Genomic DNA, 17,077 nt, shown 5'->3' on the forward strand with positions numbered 1-17,077 from the left:
GAAAAGGCACCATCTGTGCACTGGAGGCTGCAAGACTCACATGCATTAGCTACCCTACGTTGTGGCTGAACTGTGCTTGTCAATATCCTGGTTTGGAGAAGGGCAGACGCTAGAGAGAAACTATCATCAAATTTTTCCCAGATGCAAAAGAAAGCAGGGAGAAAACTGGTATTCCCAGAACATTTGGTCTGGTTAAAGAAGAAAATGCAATCCACTTCTAAGAGAAACTATACACTGCTTTACCTACAAACTAAAATCCATTGTCTGTGTCTTATATGACGATCCCTAACATTTAGCAGCACCATTGGAAAGTGACGGCAGGAGAGAGGCCTGTTCTCTCACAACGTGAAACACTACTCTGGAGCGTTGATGTTCGGAGTTAGAATCTGGAGCTGTCATCTGTCCCTGCTCAATACAGGAATCCATTAGAAACTAATCTATGCTATTAATTAAAAGAAAGTATATAAGCCAGGCAGCGGTAGTGCACACCTTTAATCCCAGCACTTGGGAGGCAGAGGCCGGCGGATCTCTGTGAATTTGAGGCCAGCCTGGTCTACAAGTGCTAGTTCCAGGGGAGGAACTAAGGATACAGAGAAACTGTGTCTCAAAAAACAAAAACAAAAATGAAAAACAAAAGAAAGTATATAGTCAAACAATCAGTTTCATTCTAGTGTTTTGTTCAAACAATGATATAGTTTGAGTCTCAAATCCCTGAAATTACTTGTAAATCAACATGTGATGTAAAATTTTGGGGGATCTCTACACTTTTAATCACATTTATTACGGAGATTCAATAAACATATATTCCTAATCCCAAAGGAGCCAAGTAAAAGTGTGCTGGCATGCAACTGCCCAGATACAAATACCTGTACACGCATGCACGTACGTGCACGCACACACACCCCCACACCATACACATGCACGATAGGAGAATCCCTAAAGAATAGTCTTCTCTCAGTTCTCCTAGCCTTACCCATTTACTCATTCATACTCTTCCTCCAAAGAACAAAATGAAACAGAAATGTGTATTAATAGATTGGTAATACAAATTACATCTTGCCTATAACTTTTCAAACTGCTGGGACCAGTTCCAGTCATATTTGAATCTAGGCATGGAGATTCCGGAGACTGAAACAGGGGGTCTTGAGTTCGTGTTCAGCATGGGCTACATAGTTAGGACTGTCTCAAAAAGGTCTAAATACATACACAAATTTTGAAATTTCTACTTAAGGACAAACATACAGGACTGAGAAAAATCCAAACATTATGGATGTTTAAAGTACAAACAAGGAGACATGCAACTTTCACCCACTCTGTGGGTTCCAATAATACAACTCAGGTCATCAGGCTTGGCACTAAGTGTCTTCAGCTGCTGAGCCATCTTGCTGGCTGGGGATTGTCTCTTTTCTTTCCTTTCTTCAGTCAGGGTTGTCCTCTAATTATAATACACACACACATTTTAAAAAATGTTAAGGGGCTGGAAAGATGGCTCATCAATTAACAGAATTAGCTGTTTAATTCCCAGCATTCACATGGAGGCTCACAAACAATCATCTCTAACTCCAGTTCTGGGGGATCTGATACTTCTGCTCTCCTTGGCATCAAGCACAGAGTGATGTACAGACATACATGCAGACAAAACATCAATACACACAAAACAAAACATAACAAAAATAAATTGAGCCAGGCTTTATGGCACACACCTTTAATCCCAGTATTCAAGGGAGGCAAAAGCAGGTAGATCTCTTCTGAGTTCAAGGCCAGCCAGTTATACAGCAAGGCCCTGTTCCAAAAAAGGAAGAAAGGGAGGGAGGGAGGGAGGGGAGGGGAGGGGAGGGAGGGAAGGAGGTAGGAAGAAGGAAAGAAAGAAGGGAAGGAGGGAGGGAGGGAGGGAGGGAGGAAAAACAGAATCAAAGTGGATGGCAGTGAGGAGCAGGGAGGAGCCAGTAAGGCCTACAGCAGCATAAAGCCTTGACTTTAAAAGCAGGGTCTGCCAACTGATTGTCTACAAAAGGTACAAATAATTATCCTTTACACTTCTATTTTCTCATCTATAAAATGGACACTATTTCATGAGCCTATTCGTAGTCAATAAGTTAAGGTTTTTCTCAGATTTTCTTCCATTTCTTTTATAAGTACCAAAGTACACTAAAAAGAGGAAGGATTGTGGACTCAGAACTAGGTTCCACCTCAGGTAACTGGAAGAGGCAGCAAGGCTGTGAAGTTCAGTTTCTTCGTATATAACGATGAATGGTCTATGCAAAAGCCATGGGAACTGAGTCCTGGCATACTACACTAATCGTGGATGGCTGTTAACAGCATGGCTGACGTCTACAGTAAAATAGAGCTAAATCAGGCCTGGTGACAGGACCTGTATCCCAATTACTCAGGCAGCTAAGGAAGCACAATTCAAGTTCAAGGTCAGCCTGAGCAGCTTTGTGAGACAATACAACACTTTTTTAAAGAGAGTTGCTGCTGCAATGGCTCAACAATCAAAGGGGCTTGCCCAAGATTGGCAACTTGAGTTTGATCCCTGAAACCCAGAACTTTGACCTCCAACATGTGCCATGGTATTTACCCACATACACACATCACACAAGGAGCTGGGAGATGGAGATGTGGTACAGCACATGCTTGGCATGTGTCAGGCCCTAGGTCCAAGGTGCAATGCAGCAAATAAGCACACACACAAACACGCTCATCTTTAGAGAGACACAGCCAGTAATACCGTCTGATGGCCTGAGTTCCACCCAAACCCACATAATGGAAGAACCAGCTCCTGAAGTACCTCCAGTGCTGATTTATACGCATGCACATTGAATGCAAGTTTTAATGTTTAAACAGTGAGGATGCAGATAAAACAGGCATAGGATAAGGACAGTTTGGGCTTCCTGACACTCTCAAGAATGGAATCGCATTTTTGCATGCTAAGTCCTTGAGAAAATATACAATGCATGTTAATCACCTGATCCCCGCTTCACTGTACCTGTGTCTGTCCTTTCTTTATCCCCTTGGTGCACTATCCAGACAGACTGCCATCTAATCCATGGCTAACTATACTGGCAAGTATTCTTATTCACAGATGAAAATCTCCAAATTTGACGCCAGCCTGACCTACACATTGACTTCCAGTCTGGGCTACAAAATGAGAACTTAAATATATTAAAAAAATAAAATCATAACCTCCATAAAATAAACATTTTTTTCTTTAAAAAAAAATCTATGGCATAGAATTATATAATAGGCTATGATTTCTCTCTAGCTACTGTTACATTTTAGGAAAACATGCTTTATCATTTGCTTGTAATATTTAATATTAATCTAAAAACAAAGTTACTAATTGTGAGCCAAACAATCAGTGATTCTCTATAGATTTAATCCTTTTCTTCATTAATGAATGCATTGTTTTTGAGGTCATATAACTACAATAATAAGTTTTGAGCATAACTTAGAAAGTTACTGCCTCACTGTGCTGCGAACAGACCCACTTCTTCAATTTAAGAGTAATCAAATCACGGACTACAAACAATACATTTAAATGTTGTTAAAGTTTACATCATTTTCTCAGGAAAGCCTCAGAACGTCTGGATGTTTGGGGGGGACTGTGAGCACTCACCGACTGCATGCTGAGCCCAGCTCGCTGAACCACCATTCTCAGCAGGCACTTAATCCAGCCCAGCATCTAGTGTCTGTGTCTTCCCAGCCTGCAGGTCAAGTGCTTCAGGCCTCCATAGCAGCACATGGTCCATAGAGCACACTGAAATGGTCAATGCAGATACTGAGTACTAAGAACAGATTTTTATTTAGAATTTCTGTGTACATGTCTCACACAGTCTGTTTAAAATACAACACCTCAAAACCTGATGTGCAAATCAGAGGAAAAAATTCACTCATTCTCAGTGTTCCTACATGTTAGCACACACCTTTAATCCCAGTGGCTCGAGGAGACCGCCTGGTCTACAGTTTCAGAATAGCCAAGGCTACCTAGAGACCTCATCTCAAAAACAAAAGAAAACAAAACATACAAAAACCCAACAGTAAAGCAGGCCTGAGCTGACGCAAGCATACATAACGGTGAGATCACAGCTGCGCGTCTCACGTAGGCCATATTTCCATATGGTGTGGCAGCCAGGCTCGCAAGCCATAGGCCCCACCTGGGGACAGGCCTTCCAGGCCTTCGCAACCTAACAAAAGGTCAGGATGGTGTTGCTCCTTCTTTGTAATTTGGAGGATGCCTGGTAGAGATGCTAATTCAAACCTATGTGACAGCTAGCGTACACAGCAGACAGGTAGTGTGGATGTGACTGAAGGTCATTCACCTGGTTACCTAGGAGACAGAACACTAATGTCTACAGTTTCTCTTTTAGACCAACTTAGTATAGATGTGTACAAATCCAAATGCGGTGGTGTACCCCAGTAATTCCAATACCCCCAAGGCACAGAGAGAAATGAAAGTTTCCTGCCAGCCTAAGCCAGACAGCAAGACCCTGTCTCAATATATAAACAAGCACAAATTTTAGTTTCTTATTTTTGGTTTTTGAAGGCACAGTTTCTCTGTGTAGCCCTGGCTGTCCCCAACTCACTCTGAAGACCAGGCTGGTCTTGAACTCAGGTACCCACGCCCAGCTAATTTAAGTCCTCTTAAGTACACCGATCCTGTCAAGTCCTTCGGACTTGCCTCACAGTTGAAATCTTACAGCGTGCAGCTCCTCAGCCCAGCTTCTTTCGCCCAGTGATACTTAAGGTTCCCCACATCTTTTCAGGCTTGAGAGATGAGTTCTTCTGTGGTGACTATTTCCTTGTCTGCAGGTGCCATGGTTTATTTCTGTCATCTACTCATCAACTGCTTCCAAGGGTTAATAAGTATGAATAGAAAATTGTACTTGATCTACATACATCGTTTTGTGTTGAGACATCCTAGGGTGCCATCCCCAGATGCTGTGTGTCTTCTTCGTTTTTTCTTTCAACATAAGGTCACTCCTTGGCCTGGAACTTGCCTGAGTAGAGTGTACTGGCTGGCTTGCAAGTCCCCCGGATCTGCCTATCTCCCCTTCCCAGCCATTCATTACCCTACTCAGTTTTTTTTTAATTATTTAGTTATGTATACAGTGTCCTGCCTGCAGGCCAGAAGAGGGCACCAGATCTAATTAATTATAGATGGTTGTGAGCCACCATATGGTTGTTGGGAATTGAACTCAGAACCTCTGGAAAAGCAAGCAGTCAGTGCTCTTAACTTCTAAGCTATATCTCTCCAGCCCCCACTACTCAGTTTTTTCAGTTGGGTTCTGGGAATTAAATGCAGATCCCTGCGATTACCAGCTGAGCTACTTCCCCAGCCCTGGGTTGTTTTTTGCTTGCATTATTCTTTTTTTCAGATGGGTCTAATGTAATTCAAACCAGGTTTAACTCACTGCATAAACTAATATGCCCTTGTATTTCTAATCCTCCTGCCTCTGCTTCCTGAGTTCTCTGTGTATGTGTCACCGCATGCTGCCAGACTGCTTATTTTTACTATTGTATTGGTCTGGGTTCTCAAGAATATCAGAACCAATAGGATACACACAGATATACAGTCTTCTGACAGACTAACTCACTCAACGATAGAGACTGAAATTGTCATGCCGAATTGAAAATGGGAGGTGTTAAGTGACCTAATGACCTCCACTGTGCTCTACAGAACATCCCAACTCCACACACCCAACATAATCCTCGCCAGTGAGTCTTCCTAGCCCATGTTCACTCTTTAATGGTAATCTGGCTAGCCACTGGGATACTGCTCCTTCTACAGACTTCTCTGAGAGGTTTAAGCAAAGGCTGTAGCAAAGGAATGACTCCCCCCCCCCCCGGGGTCTTAAGATCTTTTTGTTTTACCCTCTGTATGCAAGTATGCCACATGTGTGTGCGTGCCTGAGACAGACGGCGGCACATTCCCTGGAGCTGGATATAGGCAGTTTTCAGAAGGGGTTCAGGAAACTGAAGAGGGAAAGGGGCAAAACCTGTTGGCACCATGTTTGCCATGCTTGAGCTTGCTAGAGCTCTCTACATAACCCAGGCTGGCCTCCCAACTCATAGGGATCCACCTGTCTCAGCTTCCCAAGTGCTGAACTGTAGGTGTGAATCACCACAGTCAGGTAAATGATTGAACTATTACACAACAACGGAATTCTGCTGTTTTAAAACACACTCTGTAGTGCTTTTAAAGGTTATCGATAGAACAGTCACAGAATACTATAAAATACCACGCATATATGGTTTGTTTTCACATCACTAGAACAGTCCTCTCTAAGCAGTATGATTTCATTTCTGTAAAAACCCTCAACTTTTTACTTTTCTTATGCTCAGAAAGACATTTATCAAACTACTGAAGCTGACCAGAGTAGACAGAAGCAATCTTCCTCCTTATACAGTCATTACTATGTAGGCAATGTTAAAGTGTTGAGTGTCTCACTTCAAACTAGACTTTAGGTGGACACAGATGGAACTTGTAAGAATGTGGCCAGTCTGGTCTATTTGTGAGTTCCAGGCCAGTCAAGATTACATAACAAGACACCAGCTCAAAAACAAACAAACAAACAAACACCAAAATTTAGGATCTAGGTGTGCTGGTGAAACTCCTGTAACAGCTACCGGGGAGATGGAGTCAGGGTTATCTTCAGCTGTACAGTCAATCTGAAGTCAACCTGGGTATATAAGCTCACCAGACATAGACACACCCCAACACACATTCGCACACCCAAATCTAGGGCTGAGCACTGTAACATGCACAAACCCAGGTTCAGTCAGTCCTCAGTACCAAAAAGAAACCTAAAGCCCAATTCCCAGTATCCAGGAGGCTGAGGCAGAATTTAAGCCCAGGCTAGCTTTCACTCAAATAATCCAGGTTTGTTTTTTCTCCTTATCTCAGTACTGCATGGCTTAGAAACACAAGGCAAGCCTCTACCACGGAGCTGCACCCCTGGCCTGTCCAGTGATCTCCTCCTAACCAGTCTTCACCCTCACACTCTTGGACCCAACACATCCAAGGATCACTTGACTCACAGATTTGCCATTATTTTCAGTTATTTTTTCTCTGAAACGTTAGATTTTCATAAATCCTACTTTCAGCAATGGGGTTGCACAAAGTTTACTAAGCTTTATCTTAACACATTTCTATCTTTCTAACTGCCCCTTCCTACACTCGCCAGATCAGCTCTTTCAAACTCATCCACACAGTTTCACTAGGCCCTCCAGGTTTTTTTAACCTCTAATTTTTGTTGTTGCTGTTGTTCTGTTTTGATTGGTTTGGGCCTTTTTGAGACAAGGTATCTTGTAGCCCAGGTTGGCTTTATAGTCACTAATCACCCTTCTCCTTCCCAAGCAACAATTACCAGTGAGAGCCACTCAGTGGTTAGAAGTACCTGCTGCTCTTGCAGAAGATCTGAGCTCATGAGTTCAGTTCCCAGCCCGCAGGGCAGTTACTGACAACCATCTCTAACTCCAGTTCCACAGAGATCTCTTACCCTCTTCTGGCCTCTGCAGGTACTGCACTGCATGTGGTGTAAATACAGACATGCACATATAACATAAAACCAAGAATTTAAAATGTGAGCCACCGTGCCTGGCTCCACACAATGACTTTGTGATAGAAACCTAATCCCCAAAGGAGCAATAAAATCCTAGTGCTCTAAGTGGCTGCACAGAAGGACCGTCTTGAGTTCAATGCCAAAACTGGCTATATTGAGTTTAAAGCTAGTAAAGGCTACATACAAGAGCCAGCCTCAAACAAAACAACAAACAAAAACCTGATACTCAGACTTCCAGATGGGATTAAGAGGGATCAGACCATGACGATGGGTAGGCGGGGAGGGTGTGTTAGTTAATGTGGTTGGTTTCTGGCTAGAAGAACCAGTTCAACACCCCATGTACCTGTCATCTCCCCAACTTCCCTCTCAGGCTGTTCACCGTTCCCCATTGGATGGTGCGCCATTCCAGAAACAGGTGCCACTTCCTAGTCTCTAAACAGCCAACTGTTTTTACAACTATCTTTCTTGGGTATTCAGTTAAGACAGCAGAAAATGGACTATTACTTAAATCGACCTTCCGCCTCCATTTCTCAGCAGATACAACAACAAAGAGATTAGTCATCTGAGTAAACCCTTCACAGTGCCCTGGCACATTCTCATTTGCATCTGTGCCTCTGCTGCACCCTCAGTCTCTCCGCCCCACTCTCCAAGCAAATGCCCAGGTCCCCTCTACCCTGTCACTGCAGGGGTCTCACAGCACCAAAAACGCCCTGCATGGCATACATACATTCTCTCTTCACCCTTATTACGTCTATCATGATTTCCTAGTTTCTCCCATCTGCATTTAAAACGAAATCTAAACTGAATTTCTAAACTTTCCCCCCAAAGCTGCTGTCCATGTTCTTCACCTGAGAAAATCGCATCTATATTGTTATTCCTTTTTGCTTTCCTCTTCTGTAATCAAGCCGTCTTCACCAGATACCATCTCATTGTCTTTACTATTATGAGAAACTTAATTGTATTATTTATTTATTTTACTAAACTAAATTGTAAACAATTCGACAGTTGCTCCTTCCTTTTCATCCACTGCTATCCTAACTTATTATGATTTGCTTTGTTGTCTTCTACATCCTTCATAGCCTTCACTTTGAAAAGCATCATAAAGGTAACTCCAGAAATCCAATATACTCTCAACTCTCAACCTGAAGTCAATATTCCACCTCCCTCCTGTCTCCAATACTAATTTAGGTCTTACTAATTCTCTGTTTCAGTTTAGCTATGACTCCTCTATGTCACTCTTGATCAACCAGAATCAAGACCCTCCTGCGCATATATTTCTCTGTATATTAGCACATTAAAACAATATGCCCAAATTGTTTTTCCCATTCACTGGACTTAATCAGTTCGGAAAGACACTTTATCTCAGCTTTTCGGGCAATGTATAATAGTTGCTCAACTGTTAGTGGTATCAAGCCAGATGTGGTGGTGTTCCTCTAAGCCCAGTATGTAGAAGGCTGAAGCAGGGGCATCAAGAGTTCAAGGGCAACAGGATGGCTTAGAGGTAGAGGTGCCTGCTGCCATGCCTAAAGACCCATGTTGGGTTCCCAGGACCCACACAGCCAAAGTAGAACACTGACTCCTGCAAGTTGTCTCTGACCTCCACTATGTGACACACACCCATTCACAAGCATGCACACACAAAAAAATAAATTAAAATAGAATAAAAAATTAAGAAAAAGAAGAAAAAGGAGTTCAAGACCAGCTTGGACTAGACATGCAGAGCTAGCCTCAAAAATGTATATATGTATACACACAGAGAGAAACTTTTGCTTCTATGACTTAGGTAATATGCAAAGAAACTCTCCTCTCACTTAGGACAAGTAGCTGCAAAAAAGAAAAACAAAAAAAAAATCCTGTTCCTGAAACCATTGACACCTATCAAGACAGGACAGTACAGCCCAGTGAAGAGCTCTCTGAGAGCCTCGTAAGTGTAAGAATTTTGTGCCTAATGAAATTCCTCAATGAAAGAGAAGAAATACATTAGTGCTATCAGGAATAGACTAATACTAACCATAATAAAAAGTCCATCAGCACATACCGCACAGACAACTAGAGGTTACAGAAGAAAACACTAGGCATTGTGGCAGCTATCTCTGGATCCTGTAGGTAATTAACAGTTGGAAGAGTCATCAAGGTGTATTCTGATATGCAGACAACTTTCTTCTCTTAATTTGAGTGACTATTACACAAATGTCTTGTGATCTTATATATTAATGTCTGTGTTACACTTCATGCGATGATGGCTAATTTCCATTGTCAACCTCACTGTACTATCACTGAGGAGCTCCTTTGGGGGTGTCTGTGGAAGATGTTTCCAGAAAGGATTAACCGAGGCGGTAAGGCTTGGTACCACTTTCCTAATGCTGGAGTCCTAGACCGAATAATGCAAGGAGCTGCATGCTTGCCCTGCGTCCGACCTTCTGGGATGTCAGTAAGCTGTTGCTTCAGGATCCCAGAGCTGCAGGGAGATTCTGCTACCGCGCTTGTCCCAGCAGAAAAGAATGTACCCTCCTTCTTAGCAAGCATTCATAGTCAGAGCAATGAGAAAAGCAGCTAATAACAGTTTACAGCAAAAGTTTTTAAACAGATCTAATTTGGAAACACTTAAAACCCATTACAATCAGCCAGGTGCTGGTGGCACATGCCTTTTTAATCCCAGCACTCGGAGAGCAAAGGCAGGTAGATCTCTGAGTTTGAGGCCAGCCTTGTCTACAGAGAAGTTCCAGAACAGCCAGGACAGTTACACAGAGAAACCCTGTCTAAAAACAAAAAAACAAACAAAAAAATCTTGTTACAACCACAATAGCTTTTACTAATTAATAGGAATTCTAGCTAGTAAAATGCTAGAATTTAGAGAAAACTATATGCTGGCTCTTAGAGAAAACCAGATTCAATCTAGTATCCTTCTTATTCTTTAAGTTCTCTCTGCCTAGTAATAGCATTTCATTGTGTGTGTGTGTGTGTGTGTGTGTGTGTGTGTGTGTGTGTGTGTTCAAGTATACGTATGTGTGAAGGCCAGAAAATAACTCTGGGAATTGTATTCCAAGAGCCATCCAGATTGCTTTTTTGCCTCATAGCACTGGTACATGTAAACACATACATGTGCATGTATATATAAATAAATTTAAGTGTGCGTGTGAGATGGCTAAGCTTGTCAACCTAACACATCTGTAATGGCCTAGAACCTAAGCAGCTGGGTACACCTGTGTGGGATTTTTCTTGGTTGGATCATTTGTGGTGGGAAGACTCATTCAAAATCTGGGCCACACCTTCTGGTTGCAGGCCACGTGAGGCACAGAAGAAGGAAACTTGGCTTTCTTGCCTGTTTGTCCTCACTCTCACTGGTACGTTCATCTGTCCTGTTGCTGAGACATTCCTTCCCTGGTGTTAGAACCCACTTTTTTGGGATTCCGATGTGGACCAAAGACGGGTACCTCTCTAGGACTCCGGCACCAGACTGGGGCTACTGGGACAATTCAGGTTTTGACCTTCCTGTTAGGAGATAGCCACTGTTCGAATACTGGGACCACAGCCACTCCAATAAACTGTATGGATGTACTAGCAGCTCTGTTCCTCCAGAGAACCCTGACTAATACATCTGTTCCTAAATATATAAATACAATCTGCTTCAGTCTGTATGTTACTTATTTATATAGTTTTAGGGCTGACCACTTAGACTGGATGGACAACCAATTGGTGTGCTCTTCCCTGACTGGAACTGACCAGAAAGCCTGCTTCCTGAGGACCAGCTTCCATGGTACCAAGAGGCACCGTGAGAGTTTCCTAAGGAGAAAAACAACCAACAGGCCTACCCAGTCAGGATGCCTATGAACCACAACAATGTGCAGCTCGGCATAATAACCCTGAGGGTACAATAGTGATTACCTCGCCAGTCACCAGCTGCTCACTGGAGGCCCACTCCACAGGAGGGAAATCAAGAATGGTACTGGAAACCGAGCCAACTACCCTGGGCTAGTGAAGTCACAGATCTGAGAGAACCTACAACCACGACTTTAACTAACCCAGTGTAATCCTACATAATCCTATAGTATAATCCATTCTAAATTATTTATCCTAATGCCCATAAAAAAGTAGAGTTCTCACCCCTCACCAGCTTGGTTTTCTGAGGCAGGGTCTCGCTCTGGCCTGGAAGAAACAACTTGCTAGGCTGGAGGGCCTGTGAGCCCCCAGAATCCTCCAGTCTGTCTCCCAAGAGCTGAGATTGTAAGTGCATGCCACAATTCGGGAGTCAGAGGCAGGCGGATCTCTGTGAATTTGAGGCCGGCCTGGTCTACAGAGTGAGTTCCTGCAATCCCAGCATTTGGAAAGTAGGATTATCCATGAACCCAAGGCTCCATTTACCTACATAGTGAGGTCCAAGTCAACCAGAGCTACAAAGAGAGATCCTGACTAAAAAAAGAATAAAGTTTAAAAATCCCAGTTATGCTGGGCGGTGCTGGCGCAGGCCTTTAATCCCAACACTCAGGAGGCAGAGGCAGGAGGAGCTCTGTGACTTCAAGATCAGCCTGGTCTATAAGAACTAGTTCCACGGGGCTGGAGAGATGGCTCAGAGGTTAAGAGCATTGCCTGCTCTTCCAAAGGTCCTGAGTTCAATTCCCAGCAACCACATGGTGGCTCACAACCATCTGTAATGGTGTCTGGTGCCTTCTTCTGGCCTGCAGGCATACACACAGACGGAATATTGTAAACATAATAAATATTAAAAAAATACAAAAGAGCAACAAAAAATATTTAAAAAAAAAAAAAAAGAACTAGTTCCAGGACAGGCCAGGCCAGGGCTGGTACACAGAGAAACCCTGTCTCGAAAAACAAAACAAACCAATCCCACCCAGTTATATTGAAATGTATTTACAATTTATTAAAATGTATTTCCTAGTTTGACTTAATTTCCTTACTTTTATATTCTAACAGCTAGCTTACACTACTCAAATGCAGTTCTACGAACTACTGTTAAATGGTTTCAATTATCTGTCCGTTTACTAAGTGACAATGGCTTTGAGTGTGACGGCTGAAAACTGAAGTGTCATCAATGAAGGACCTACTTGCAAGGCGGCATATTCTGTTTCCTAAACAGTACAGCCTCACTCCCTGCCGACTGACTTTAGACTGTTTTTCCAGCCACTCTGCTTTCCAGGGTGGGTGTAATGTCAGTGACAGCTCAGTGGGCAAAGGAGCCTGCTGCCAAGCATATGACCTGAGTTTGACCCCTGAGACTACGTGGTCGGAGAGAACCATTACCATACGCTGTCTACTGACCACAACCCGCCTCCAAAAGCGATAAAAAATTAATAACTATTTTGAAAAAGAAGGTAGAAGAAATCGATTTATAATTACATACAACAAAGTTTGACTATTTCTGTAAAGTGTTTAGAAGCAGCCAGGCAGTGGTGGTGCAGGCGTGTTTCTTACTGAGGCCCGGTGAGTTCAAGGCCAGCCTGGTCCACAGAGGAAGTTCCAGGACAGCCAAAGCTGCACAGAGAAATCCTTTTTTCGAAATATCAAAAACAAACTAAGAAGCAAAAAATTCAGTCACACTTTATGGCTCCTGCCTATAATCCCTGCATCTGTAAAAAATAAAGCAACAGAAGGAGTTTGAGGTGTCTGGGTAACAAACAGATTGCTAGCCTGGAATACACAATGAAACCCTATCAAAGAAAAAAAGAAAAGAAGAAAAGAAAAAAATGGTGCTAGGAATGAGGAATGGTGGTATGCATCTATAATCCTAGCCCTAGAGAAACAGGCAGAGTTCCCACAAGTTCAATACCATCCTGGTCTATATATCAACTTCCAAGTCTGCCAGGGCTCCTTAGTGAGACCTTGTCTCAAATGGGGATTGGGGGGAGGGAGGGGCCGGTGGCCAGGACTATGAAACTAGATAGTAAATCTTTTAAGTATGTTACAACCTCCGTGACTACATCACTGTAATGTAAAAGCAGTCACATACATTATGAAAATAAATGTGACTGGATTCCAATAAAAAGTTATTTATGGAGCTGGGCGTGGTGGCTGAGGCAGGAGGGTGACCTAGAGTTGTAGTAGGCAGCTCTGCCAGCCTAATCTACGTAGTCCATTCCACCCCATCCTGGAGTAAAAGAAACACAACCCTGTGTCAAAAAAAAAACTTAATTTTTTTTTCTTCTGGGAGTGGTGAAGCAAGCCTTAAACTTTGCACTTAGGAGGTAGAGGGAGGAGGATCAGAACTTCTAAGCCATCTTCATCTAGGTGAAGGCCAGAATGGGTTACATCAGAAAAGTCACAAAACAAGCCATTAAAGTTGGGTTTAGTGTGCCTGCGGCTCTGTCTACTACGCAAACTGCGCACGCCTAAGAAGAAAGTTCAGGGCGGCGAGCCGTCGCTGTCAGAACCTGGCTGGGGTCAGGTGGAGCAGGTTGAACGTCCTGGGCCGCCGCGCTCCGCCTCCCCAGCCCGGACCCAGCCAGGGCGCAGCACCGCCGAGATCCCCCGCCTGGCGGCCGGCGCGGGCAGCCGCCCCGACGGCGGGGGATGGGAGCCAGGCCGGCGGCCCGCGGAGCTCAGCAAGCCGGGCGCGAGTGAATCGGCGGGCTGCCCTGCTCCAGGCTCCCTCTCGCTCGCCGTCTGCCCGCGCCGCGCTCCGGTCTCCCCCCCCGACCCACACGCGGCCTCCCGCCGCCGTCCGGCTCGGGGTGGGAGCCATTCCCCCGTCGCCAACCGCTTTTCCGAGTCCCGGCCCCCACTCACCTCCGCTGCGCCGCAGCCCGCACCTTCCCCAGCAGCTCAGCCTTCCAGATTGGCCGTCCCGGGACCTTACGCCAATCAGCCAATCCCCGCCCCTGGCCGGGCCCAGGCTGACCAGTGAGAGGCTCGCTGCGGCCTGGGGGCGGGCTCAGGAGCGGCGGGCCGAAGGCGTGTCTGCGCCCCCCACCCCCTCCTTCAACCGCGCCGGCTACCTTTCCGGGCCTCTGTGCGCACGCGCGGAGCACAGTAAGGGGCGTGTGCTTTTGCGTGGCTGCTGCTTTGTGTCTTCACCGCTTCTGCCGCGGTTACTTTGGCTGGTAAACTTCGCCCCTGAAGGGCGTCGGAAGACCCACATTCCGAGTGGAGTCTCCAAGTGTGTGCCCGCCGAAAGGAGCTGGGTCTTCGACCTAACCTAGCCTAGGTCGAGCCCTTCTCATCCCACGCTCTGTGGGGACCTGTGATCCCCTGGCCGATCCTTGTGTCTGGTCTCACATCCCGGATGTCCGTTCTAGGCAAGTGGGAATGCCGTGGTGCTCAGGGAATGAAGACTTTCCTTTCCTTTCCTCAAAGTCAGCCTAATTGGCACACTTTTGTCTGCTTGGTTGGCTTGGTTTCTTTCGAGACAGGCTTTCTCTGTGCAGTCTTGTCTGTCTGTCCCAGCAGGCACTCTGCAAGCCGGTCTTGTTCTTGAACTCACGGAGTTCTGCCAGTCTCCGGGATTAAAGGCGTGGGTCTCCACGGCCAGGGTGCTTGTGCACGTGCTTTTTAATGAATGGCTATTCTGAGACCCTCTAGATTTCAAATAACCTTGTCGCGAAAATACGGTCTGTCCGTGCCTAATTAGCCATAAGCAGCCTGGTAATGTGTGTGGGCGCGATAAGACGTGAATATGGAGGGAAGACCTATTGGTATTTCAAAAGGCTGTTGCTAACTGGGCGTGGTGGCACATGCCTATAATCCTAGCAGTTTAGAGGTGGAGGCCAGAGGATCTGGAAAGCCAGCCTATGCCACTGGAAAGAAACCCTAAGTCCAAATAAAAATGGGGGGACGGTTGGGGTTGGGCAGCGGCTGTTGCCACTTAGCCTTTTCTCCTACCCTCTCTTTGGCAGATGATTCCCAAGTAGCTGGGCGGGCGCTGGAGCGCTGGTGTTCTTGCCCTGGATGGCCTAAATTCCTCCTGGCTAGGGCTTTGTATTTCAGCAAGAGTTTCTTTTTAGTTACTCAATAACGGCTTTGGGAGCCCACTCTGACAGTACAAACTTTTTGTTCTTCTGTGTTGTTTTTTAAAATGTTGAACCACACCCTGAGTGAGCCTGCTGTATAGGATGATAAAGACAGCATCACCATATGTGATCAAATGTTATAATGCAAGACCATGACCATCACACCTTGCTTTATCCTCAAATGCCCTGCAAGGGCCCTGGGCTTTTTGAAGGTCTGGATGAAGGGGAAAGGACTTAAACCTGAGCAATTTCATCACAAGTTAGTGTTGTTTCTCCCGATAATGGAATCGTTTCTAAAAAAAAATTCTGACCTAGCTGGGCCATCTGATCCATTACTGTGGCACAAAGGGCCTATTAACATTACTTGGCCCCTGCTATCCAACTGTGGTGAAGGCACGAGAGGGTTTGGAATATGTGGAACCAGGAACTGATCTAGGAGAAAGTCCCGCAGTCTACACTTTTGAACTTTTAAACTTTGCTTTTTGAAAGAAAAAAAAAGATATTTTATAATAATTTTAGTTTTACAGAGAGGTGGCAAAGGGTAGAAAAAAATCTGGTGTCCTCTAATCTTACATTTCTGTGACACATTTTCAGAGTTAGAAACCCAACACTCACACATTGTCACTGACCTGGCTGGTTGTCACAGCTGAGTTATGAGAGAGGAAGGAGCCTCAATTGGGAAATTGCCTCCATAGGATCCAACTGTAAGGCATTTTCTCAATTTGTGATTGATGGGGAAGGCCCAGCCCATTGTGAATGAGGCCATCTCTGGGCTGGTGGTCCTGGGTTCTATAAGAAAGCAGATTGAGCAAGCCATGAGAAGCAAGCCAGTAAGTAGCACCCCTCCATGGCCTCTCATCAGCTCCTGCCTCCAGGTTCCTGCCTTGTTTAAGTTCCTGTCCTGACTTCCTTTGGTGTTAAACAGCAATGTGGAAGTGTAAGCCGAATAAATCCTTTCTTCCCCAACCTGCTTTTTTGGTTCTGGTGTTTCATTGAAGTAATAGAAACTATGATAATTACTGACAAAAACTCCAGACTTCTTTATTCTATTTTATTTGTTTTTGTTTTAGACTTATTTATTTTGCATGCATTGGTGTTTTGCCTGCATGTATGTTTGTATAAGGGTGTCAGATCCTCTAGAAATGGAATTACAGTCAGTTGTGAGCTGCGATGTGGGTGCTGGGAATTGAACCCAGGTCGTCTGGAAGAGCAGCCAGTGCTTTTAACTGCTGAGCCATCTCTACAGCCCTATTCAGATTCTATTAATTCAAAGACTGTGCTTAATCATAAAACTACCTTCGTCCCTCTGGTAGTTTCCCAGTCTTAACTTTTCATGACTTTGACATGACTTACAATTTTGAGGCATGTGATCAGGTATTGTAAAATACTCCTTGATTTGAATTTGGTATTTTTTTTATATAATTAGAATGTGATTACAGGATTTGAGAGAAGTGCTACATATATATGTATAATGTGACTCACATAATACCAAAGAGAACATGCTATCAGCATGACTTTTTTTTTTTTTTTTTTTTTTTTTTTGTACAGAGCTTC

At 44.4% G+C, this 17,077-nt stretch overlaps 1 protein-coding gene across 1 annotated transcript in view; it reads right to left on the reverse strand.

The window, feature by feature from the left end:
• The window catches only part of Mtfr1 (mitochondrial fission regulator 1), a 30,501-nt gene extending 16,077 nt beyond the window's left edge, over positions 1–14,424 (reverse strand). Inside the window, exons 1-2 of the mRNA XM_050142084.1 lie at positions 14,304–14,424; positions 3,617–3,757 (exon numbers count right to left, since the gene is read on the reverse strand). Of these exons, the coding sequence (XP_049998041.1) occupies positions 3,617–3,682 (66 nt within the window). The 5' untranslated portion in view covers positions 3,683–3,757; positions 14,304–14,424. The remainder of the gene's footprint in view (positions 1–3,616; positions 3,758–14,303) is intronic.
• Positions 14,425–17,077: the final 2,653 nt, after the last annotated feature.

Source organism: Alexandromys fortis, unplaced genomic scaffold (genome assembly GCF_014885135.2).
Source record: "Alexandromys fortis isolate MF-2015 unplaced genomic scaffold, M_Fortis_MF-2015_v1.1 scaffold_41, whole genome shotgun sequence".
NCBI classification, from domain to species: Eukaryota; Metazoa; Chordata; class Mammalia; order Rodentia; family Cricetidae; genus Alexandromys; species Alexandromys fortis.